Here is a 10836-nt window from a genome sequence, read left to right as displayed (position 1 = left end):
GTGACCATGAATACACTCAAAATATCTCCCATAGAAAAATTGGAGATCCATGTTCAATTTAAGATCCCAGTAATTTTTTCAATAAGATCTGAATAATTTTATATTGTTAAATTGATATGGAAGCGAACCAGAAATGCATTTGAAAAACATCCTTGAGAGTTACGGAAAATTAGATACTACTACATGTAAACATATTTTTACATAATTTTGAAAATAGGTTTATAATATTGAAGCATTCTTGCTTGTTTAAGATAAATAATGCTAAAATGTGCATAATATTGTATTGACATGCATAGAACTTTTAAAGTAACTGATCAGAAGGTTTATTAACTGATTAGATTATTGTGGAGTATTGTTGCTTTGTTGAGAGATGTTTACCATTTGTTGTTTTTTTTCTCTTTATGTATGTTTTTCATTTCATTTTCTATGTAAAACATGAGTTTGTTTAGAAAAATTCTAGCTTTTGTATATTTTCTTTCACCATACCCAATAATTTACCTACTTTGACCTTCCATTTGAGATTGACATATCTTTTTTTTTTTTTTTTTTACATTTTTCTTATTTTTTTAAAATGATTTTTTTTTAACAAATTTTAAAGCTATACACGCTATAGTTTGCGTCAATTTTGAATAAAGGGGAAACTGTATGTGTTTGATTACGAATAAAAGTTACCTTTATGCTGTTAATTATAATGCTCAATTCGATCACGTAACAAATATATCAAATATTAAACAATAAAAAATATTTATTTTCCTGCCAGGAAAGTAATGCCTCCTCGTGAATATCAATCTATCACGTGATATCGACAGCTAAATTTAGTCTATCATACCACAACTGGTGAAGAGTCAACATCTTCATAATTGTGATAGTTTCACAAAGGAAAGGGTATTTTCAGTAAAGCATACATTTCTCCGATATACGAGTACAAAAAAAAAGAAAAAAATACAAGCCTGTGAGTAGATATGAATACTTCCTTTAAAAAAATGACGTACACCTGTGTTTTTCCCCTATGTGCTATTTATAGATCCTATAAGTGTTAATGCAGAAGTAAGGGTATCGTGAATGACAAACGTATTTTACTCATTATACATGTATGTATTTCAAACTAACAACTGTTAAGCATATTAAAAATCAAGTTGGATATTTAATTAGGCAAAAAATAACGACCACCTAGTTCTCCGCGGACATGCGTAATGAGGTCGGTTTCGCTCTTCCTTCATCAATATTCATGAAAAGGTATATTTTCCTAGCAGAAAAATAAACAATTAAAAATCTATATCTTTGTAACGAGATGGAATTCACCATTGTAATTTACAGATTAAGGATAACTTTTATAACTAGACAAACACATGCGTTTTCACTGTCATTCAAAATTGACGCAAATTATAGCGTGTATAGCTTTAAATGAGCAAGTACAATTTAACTGTGATATTTATTCTCTATGTTCATATGGCGAAGACTTTACTCTTCTTATTGTACTTTCATGCAAGAGTGAATTTTAAAACTGATTCCAAATTAAATGTTCATGGTTTTTTTTTTTACCCCCCCCCCCTTTTTTGAGCTCAGTTTTAGGGTATTCTAGTCAAACTAGATAAATGGTGGCATGATCATTCAACAGTGTTTATAAATCATTATTTTATTTTGATCCTTGCTATAACATTGGACCTTCTTGCTGCTCCTTATATTGGTTGAAGTTCAGGTAAAGAGAGTGTTTCAAAGAAACTGTTCAAAATATTTAAATCAAACTTAATAAAAGACATTTGTTTTTATTTGGTGAGGACTAAATTTTCAAATAGACTATAAAATATATTGAAACCAATATCATTACCTGATAAAGGGGATTTAAAAAAAATTTCATCCCTTTTTGCTAGACATCCAGATTGACGTTAATATACATGTATACGGGACATGTTTATGTCATGTTGAAATGTACCATAGGTGGGGGCATTCAAGTCCTATGGACATAACTTATGGTTTGTAATTTTTTTCTCTTGAGTAGAGTTTAAGTCAAAGGTTTGGAGAGAAGATAGTTTTTAATTTGATTTTGTGGGGAAAAAACCAAAAGTAAAATTATTGTAGTAACATAGTTGTAGTAACATTGAATAGGAATTGCATGCTTATTTTAGTGCTGGTTATTTTTCTGGAGTGTTTTTATGTACAGTCATTATCTGCATACTCATTACTAGTCATATTTTGTGATGATATTATATTGTGTTGTAGAACTTGGTGTCAGCTGATTTTATGGTGTAGAAGTAGCATGGAGGGCACAAATTGATTCACATGAATTTATTTGTGTGTTTGTATGATATGTTTTACTAGATTTTATTAGTGACATAGAAACATCTTAGTGCTGAAGCTTTTATAGTATGGTTGTGCCTTTCTGAAGTAACCAATTTCAACATTTGCATTTATGTTCCAAAGACTAGACTGTAAACCTATGTGTAAGACGATAAAAGTATTTCAACTCAGATTCTCATTTCAGTTCGTATATACGTATTTGTGAGCTTATGAACAAAGAATCACCACAAAGGAACAAAATAAAATGTTTTCTTCAAACGTTTTACTTGTTTATCAAAATAAGAAGGAATTCTAGCCCATTTGAGCCTTAAAATCAGACAATATTTACAGTTGCACTGCAGTGAGTAAAACAAGATTTATTTGTGCCAAGGAATTGTTATTAAGTTGAATAAGTTCCATCACGCAGGTTATCACTTACAAGTAGCAGTACTTGTAAACAAACAGTCAACGCTGCTGATAATGACAATAAAGGTTCTATCTGCAATGGCATGTACTATCTGGATGTATGTGTATTCATAAATAAAAAAATGCCATTATTTAAACAATGCCAGATAACCATGCCAGATCAAAGGTAGCGTTTTTGCAGCTTAATAAAAATCCATATACATGTATACCAAATGATAGACCATTGCTTGGAGAGTAAATAACTACTTTTGCTTTAAGATTATATTTAAAAATTTGTTATTCAATGGGAAAATTTATAAATCCTGTTATAAAAATAAAAGGGCAGGAAATTCCAAATTCCCTTAAGGAAATTGTTTTCTTGAAAAATTATTTTCCTGCAGTAATTTACTTTTTAGGACCCGGGGTCGCTAAGGTGACCTACTGCCGTTGGTCGTCTTCTGTAACAATTTTACCTTTTTAAAGTTCTGCCTACAAACCCATCATTCTTAAAGCCATACACGCTATAATTTGCGTCAATTTTGAATAAAGTGGAAAATGTATGTGTTTGATTACTAATAAAAGTTACCTTTATGCTGTTAATTATAATGCTCAATTCGATCACGTAACAAATATATCAAATATTAAACAATAAAAAATATTTATTTTCCTGCCAGGAAAGTAATGCCTCCTCGTGAATATCAATCTATCACGTGATATCGACAGCTAAATTTAGCCTATCATACCAAAACTTGTGAAGGGTCAACATCTTCATAATTGTGATAGTTTCACAAAGGAAAGGATATTTTCAGTAAAGCATAAATTTGTCCGATATACGGGTACAAACAAAAGAAAAAATTACAAGCCTGTGAGTAGATATAAATACTGCCTTTAAAAAAATGACGTAGACCTGTGTTTTTCCCCTATTTATAGATACTATAAGTGTTAATGCAGAAGTAAGGGTATCGTGAATGACAAACGTATTTTACTCATTATATATGTATGTATTTCAAATTAACAACTGTTCAGCATATTAAAAATCAAGTTGGATATTTAATTAGGCAAACAATAACGACTACCTAGTTCTCCGCGGACATGCGCAATGAGGTCGGTTTGCTCTTCCTTTATCAATATTCATGAAAAGGTATATTTTCCTGGCAGGAAAATAAACAATTAAAAATCTATATCTTTGTAACGAGATGGAATTCACCATTGTAATTTACAGATTAAGGATAACTTTTATAAATAGACAAACACATGCGTTTTCACTGTCATTCAAAATTGACGTAAATTATAGCGTGTATAGCTTTGATTATTTAAATATATGAACTTTTAGCGTGTTTGACTTAAAAATGGCAGGAAAAAATCATTTTTGGTGAAAAAAATCAATTTTTGAAATTTTACCATTATTCATGAAATATATATATATATATATATATATATATATATATATATATATATATATTCAAATTCGGGACCTGCCAGGAGCGGATCCAGGGTTAGAAGTTAAACGGGACAGCAGTTTAGGCAGGGGGGTTGGATTCTAGAGATTTTGTAGGGTAAACATGTCTTAAAGTTTGATTTTTGAGATATTTCTTCTCGTGATTAATACAGAAAAAGTGCATGATAAACTTACAAATTTAACAGCTACAGTTACAGAAGCCGCTGCATTGCAAATTACATGTGTAAGAAACATCGCCTTTATTTTTTTCTGGGAGAATGGCTTAATTTTTATAAAATATAATATTTATAAAATATCAGTTTTAAAGGAAATCAAGTTCAATGGGACTTTGTAAGATTTGATGCTTTAAAAAAGATGACCATCCCAGATTATATTATAATAAATATAGAAAGTAGTTGAAAATACTAGCAGGTATATCTAAATTCTAATTACTCCAAGGTGGATGACTGGTCACATTTGAAGGGACGCGGGCAGCGGGATTAAAATGGGTTTTCTATATGTTATACCATTGAGAAAACGTGTTCTTTCATAAAACACCGTTAAAATCAATATATTGTAAAGAAATCCCGCGAGTTTCCAGAAAACTAATAATTATGATGTGCATTTTTCTTAGGCAGATAGAATGTGATTTAATTTTATTTTGACAATACGGGTGGGGGGGGGGGGGGTGCTCGGGTGCGCCCCACTTACATCTTAATTCGCCACTTTATCATCTAGCGGTTCCCACGAAATTTTAATTTATTTTTCGTAAAGGATAATCCCTTTAAGATAATTGTGTTTTACAAGTAGTTTTACCTACGTTAATTAAAAAAACCCTTGATATCTTGAGGAAAAATGTTGTTTATTACAATTTAATATTTGAGACACCTATTAATATATTTTTCTCCATTGGAAAATACTTGTCTCATAATATGCAAGTAACCATGGTATTTTAAAATTAAGTTTAACTCTCTCACAAAAAGGATTGATTACTAACTACTTAGGCCAAGCAAGATCAGAAGAATTATAAACACCCATGTACACATGTCCTCGTACACACACGTAATACTATTCATTTTATCACTTCATATCTCATAATTTTACGAGGCAGGAAATTTTATCGGCGTTTTGTGAGTTTTAAAGTTGGTTTTATTTTATTCTTCTTGACTTTTTCCTTGTCTGATTTCGCTTTTGTGCATGTGTGTGTGTTTTGGGGGGGGGGGGGGGGGATGAAGTAGTAATTTTGATCAATTGAAATTTAAGTAATTGTAGTACCTGATTGAAGAAAAAGAAAATCTTATCCTTCACTAGAAAATCTTTATTTGAAATATAAATACTGTATGGCATATGTTTAAAATAAATCTTAAAAGTACAATGATTGGACAAAATACTACGTTATTTTTACCGTATGATCTCAGGATATAATCAATTTTGTACTTTGAACAATGTGTTAGAAAACACATAGAATTGTTAATATTTAAAAGTTATTTTCATGTTGTATGAAACAAATTCATTTTGTGACCAATTTGACAAGGCCAGACACTGTCTTCATACAATGGTCCTTAATGTCCATCAGATCGCAAACAAGAGAGGCTACATCGGCATCAGTATCCTGGCACAATTTATCGTAAATCTCTGCAGCAAGGCTCTCTATACGCGCAAGGATACAATTTATTCGTTTTGGGGACCTGGTATTCTGATCCACAAACACTGCAGTATACTCGGCAAGATGGCGCATTTCTAAATACAAGTTCGACATACTGCGCAAAAAATGTTCAAATTTAACGTACAACAGTGATTTTTCTTCTGCATTATCGTCCGCCAAAATTTCTGCAATCTTTGTTATCGATTTCCGTCCTAGTGTCCGAAATTTTTGACATAATGAGTGAATTGTTCCTTTCATATTTACTGTTTTAGATAACGCCCTCTCTGCTCGGTGATTGACTGCAGCTTGAAGAAGTGCAGACTCCGCTTTCATCTTGTTTTGTGCATCTTCAGAATTTTTAATGCGCATTTTACGAGTATGGTATAGGTCTCCATGTTTGTATTGGTGACAGTGATCGCTATCAAAGTGGTTTACACCAAAAATGCCTTGGCATCCCCAGCAAAAGCTGGTACCACATACGCATAACATTCTATAACATCCACCATCTTTCTCTATAAATCGTTTGCATTTAGGACAGACCTTTCCTTGGACCAAAATATCTGGATCTGGTGTTGAGTAATTTGAATCGTTAAGAGTTATGTCAATGCCCTTCTTCTTCAACAATCCCCAGTATTGCTGAGAAGTGTCACATGGTGCAGGCCAGTGAGGAAACTTGAAACAATGGGAGCAAAACTTGATTCCACATTCGCATGCAGCATTCGTGTGTGTTGTTGCTAGCAAGGTAGATATAACCCGTCCACACTTCTCGTTTGGACAATATTTTCGTTGCATTTGAACCAAAGATTCCCTTCTACGAATCAAATACTTTCGAACTTCTGAGATATTTAGAATTTGAAGAATCGTGCTGAAATCTACCTCTTTGTCGCAATTAAATTCTGGACAGAGAAGCTTGGAGAAATCTTTGTTGAGGAGATGCTCTCTCCAACAGTCTCTGCAGAACCAATGTCCACAACTCTCCAAAGCAATGCCGGATCTATTCTCATTCATCGTTTCAAAGCAAATGAAACAAACTTCAGAGGGCAGCGCTTCAAATTCTGCTCCCTCAAATTTGCTCATTGCTCCATGTTCTTGCATAGCCTCTTCAAATAATTCTTCTTCCGACATAGTAGAGGATTTACTTTTAGACCAACAAGAATCTAAAACGTTAAGCGCACCCTCGTTTTTTCCATTTGGATATAGCTTTAACCGTTCGAATTGATTTTCTTCAAAGACTCTGACCTGGGATATTGCATGATTGATGATGGATTCCAAAGAGCCGCTGATGTAACTAAACAATGTGGATGGTTCTATGATATCTGCCTTCACATTCACATTGAGATACATGTCGAATGTTTCCTCTGTATTTGCATTTCCTGCGTAAATATCGTATGTGAAAATTAGAAGAGTGGTAAGGTCATACAGAAACGCTTTGTAACTCATAGGGGCGGTTTTCTTCATTGCAGCTTTTACTTCATCTGTGACGTTGATCACGAATGTACGGGGAAACGTTTTGCATTCTATATACTTGTCACCGTACACGAACTTTAAGAATTCAGGCTGAGTTTCTTTAGTAGATAAAACAACCTTTCTTGGGACCATTTCTTTTCTATATCCCACTTTACGTTGCTCCGAGGTTTGAGTAACTCTCTTGGTTTCTAGTGTTTTCTTATGGTTGCTTTCTTTGGGTTCGTCTACATATACAATTTTGGCTTTTGGTGTGATATCCTCGGAGCTCGGGTTTCTGCACTTTCTTTTTCCATTTTCAAAAATCTTCTTTGCCTTTGCTGCTGATTTAAGGATATCAGCTGCGGTGAAGAAGGTCAGTGGTCGTTGGGAAAAATGATTCTCTTTTTCTACATCATCATTATTATCATCCCAATACTCTTCACAAAGATCATCTTCAAATAGATCTATATCAAATTTTGCATTACGAATTCTCCTCTTTGTTTTCTTGTTCTTTGTTTGAATTTGGAAATCGGTGTGTTGGGTCGGTTTGATGTATTTCCTGTTGTGGGTGAGAGAGCTTGACATTGGAGTTGGATGGTAAACCTCTACATTGATTTCCGGTTCTGCGCACTCTTTTACTTCTTCTGTCCCCTCCTTCTGCTCCTTATTTTCCAAAGATGGTGAACTCAAATTCTTTACGCTAGAAATGTTGAAGTATCTCTTCTTGGATGGCACTGCCTTTCTGATGGGTCCTTTTGAGGCGTAGTAGCCGAGACATTTGGCAGGCTTTCTTATTTTGTGGCTTTCGGTGAGTTGAACATTGGGGCCATCTTCACTGAAACCGCTAAGGAGGATGTGCTCTTTTAGAACGTTAGGAAGGACCCACCGGCCCTTTTTGTTTAGAGAGTAGACCACATCATCAGTGGCAACGCCAAAATCCTGTAGAATGCGCAGGTTGGCGGAGTTCTTGATAGTTCGGACAAGACAGGAATTCTTTCTGTATGTCTTGGTATATCTGTAATAATATTGTTTGATTAATCAGAGATCGCTGGACGATAACTTTTGGGAAAATATTTTAAATTTGGTAAGCAAGAATGTCACGATATGGTTTTAATTAACTGTTGAAAAAATTCTTAACACAAGAGGAATTAGTTTATTACGCGTATTTCATGAGTATGAAATAATAGTATAAATGAACATATAATTTATTTTCGTTGGTGGGTTCCAAACAAGATTAAAAAAAATTCATATACAATGTATGTTAATTAAATCTCTTCTGGGGGCTACACGTAGAGGTCTAAAACCCACCGGCACCTTTTAAATGTAATAAACAAATCAGGTTCTTTCGTGCTGAAATATTCCCAATTAATATTAAACTGAACTAAATTTTCGTAATATGCAGGCCTATGATTTGAGATTCTTATAACTCCAGCCCAAGATAGAGGACTTGCGGGTTTTTGCTACTATACAAGTTATTTTATCAATTGATATTTCTTTGAAAGATTTTTATGAATAAATTTTTGAAAGAATTTTTCCAATTATCAGCTCTTTAAAAATATTTGCCTTTCTGTTTTTTATAAAGGAAGAAAATATTTGATCCATCCCCGAAGATTGTACAATCGTAAACAAACTTACTTGCTGTTAAAAGCACGCAGTGTGTTCCCGGAATGGACACCGCATTTCGTTGTCTTTTGCACCATATTTTATTTTTTTAGGGATCTCGTTTACTTCAAGCTTTTATGTGTCCTTGTATCCTTTGGATTCGGTTTTGCCGATCTGACAGTGGTGTCGGTCTGTTTAAATAGTGCTGGTTGCTGTTGGTTGTGCAATGTTTATAATTTTATCAACGTCATTTGTTATAAATAGATTATTCGCTACAAGCATTCTTTATCCAGAGTTGTCGTTCCTTTGTTCATAATTTTTTTTTATTTTATGGATTGTTTAAGTATCATTTCTAAACCAAAACAGATTTCCCACTTTCCTATATTAAAGATACAAAAAATAATTCGTATAAAATAATTGAGAGCTATATATCCTTCTTTTAACAACGAAATCATGTTTTAGAAATGATATTTTAATGATCTATAAAATAAAAGTTTGGTGTAGGATTGCACCTTAATTGCATTATATGTATTTATTGGAGATCTCAAATTTTAAAGTCATCTAACTGCATAAACCTATATTTATGTATTAAGATAAATGATTCACTATAATACTGATTTTTATTGACAGATCAAAGGGGAACAAGGAGTCCAGTTTCCCAGACGAAGTTGTTTTATATAAATAGTAAACATCCAGGAAATAGCCATTGGAACCCCCATCCCCCTACCCTGGTACAGTCGAACAGCATAAATGATTACCTCAGAATATACAATTTTGGTGGCCAAATTGAATCGTGTTAAATTCTTGCTGCGTGTAGATGCACTTTGTTGTGGGACACTTCCGTATTCTGACGCACCTTCTACCGAAATAAGCAATAAAATTATGCATAATTCTGTAAAGTTGTTCTTTCCAAAGTTACCTGACAGCGTAGCGCAGTTGGTTGGAGCGTTATCAATTCTGTAAGTCATGACTTCGAATTTCATTGGGGCTTTTGTAATTACCTTTCAAAATTTTTTAAAACATTTTTTTTTTGTAAAATATTCTAAAATTTGATATTTCTAAAACGTTTAAATTAATTTCGTTATTAATGTTCTCATCATTAATAGCGAGCGCAGCTCGCCGGCGCGCAGCGCCGGCTAGCGAAGCGAGCTCTAAGAACCAGTGTGCGCGGGAAAAAGAACGAGCGAAACCTACAGTTCATCAAACAAAATTTTTTGTCTACGTCCCATAATGCTCTCTAATGTTTTCACCCGTGGTGCTATGCCAAAAATGGCCGACTTTTAACTCGTAATTTACGGTGACTTAAAGTTTGAAGACATGTTTTGAGTACCGCATATGCTTTGGCGAGACTCAAAAGATTTGTTACATGCTTCCATACCTTCGTATTGAGTCGAGAAACGTAAACAAAGACGAAGAAAGTCATGGATGACGTCACAGTGCACTCGCGCTATATTTAGAGGTGGATCAAACATCTGTAATGAGTGTACTGGCTATTTCAGTATAGTCTGCGATACCTGCCTCATTGACATATGATTTGTTTTTAATCTTTTTTTGATATAGAGATTTTATATATATATATATACTAGCAAGAGCCATACTTTACTGTCATATCGATCCATTTTTAAACTAAATAATTGTGCATGCATGTACAGTAACGTTAGGCAGGTAAGTATATGAGTAGGGAGGAAATAAATAATAGGACATTTTGAACTAAATAAAAAGGAATAAAATGAAAAAATAAACAGGTAAAAAGATTATGTAGATATTGCATATATTCAGACCATTAAATTTAAAAGTGGGAAATTACACACCTACAAACACGTACCGGTCTCTCTCTCTCTCTCTCTCTCTCTCTCTCTCTCTCTCTCTCTCTCTCTCTCTCTCTCTCTCTCTCTCTCTCTCTCTGGGTAGGGGGTTACGCTGTAATATGTATCATAACCATTAAAATTAGTACCTTTGGCATACTTATTGTAGAGCAATACTCTCTCAAAAATTCTTTGACGTTCGTTGATACCTAAATAAA

General features: G+C 33.5%; 1 protein-coding gene across 1 annotated transcript; it reads right to left on the bottom strand.

The window, feature by feature from the left end:
- Positions 1-5427: 5427 nt before the first annotated feature.
- LOC117689114 (uncharacterized) lies at positions 5428-9028 on the bottom strand. The gene is made up of 2 exons (XM_066088539.1): positions 8847-9028; positions 5428-8226 (listed from the first exon to the last, which is right to left on the bottom strand). Exons 1-2 carry the CDS (start codon positions 8909-8911, stop codon positions 5631-5633), a joined length of 2661 nt encoding a protein of 886 aa, XP_065944611.1. The 5' UTR covers positions 8912-9028; the 3' UTR covers positions 5428-5630.
- Between the last annotated feature and the right edge of the window lie 1808 nt (positions 9029-10836).

This window comes from Magallana gigas, chromosome 6 (genome assembly GCF_963853765.1).
Source record: "Magallana gigas chromosome 6, xbMagGiga1.1, whole genome shotgun sequence".
Lineage (NCBI taxonomy): Eukaryota > Metazoa > Mollusca > Bivalvia > Ostreida > Ostreidae > Magallana > Magallana gigas.
This window is presented reverse-complemented; position numbering and strand designations above follow the sequence as displayed.

Coding starts and splice junctions, on each gene's coding strand:
- LOC117689114 (XM_066088539.1), bottom strand. CDS start 8,911: ATGGTGCAAAAGACAACGAAATGCGGTGTCCATTCCGGGAACACACTG. Junction 8,227..8,846: donor CTGCGTGCTTTTAACAGCAA/GTAAGTTTGTTT, acceptor ATATTATTACAG/ATATACCAAGACATACAGAA.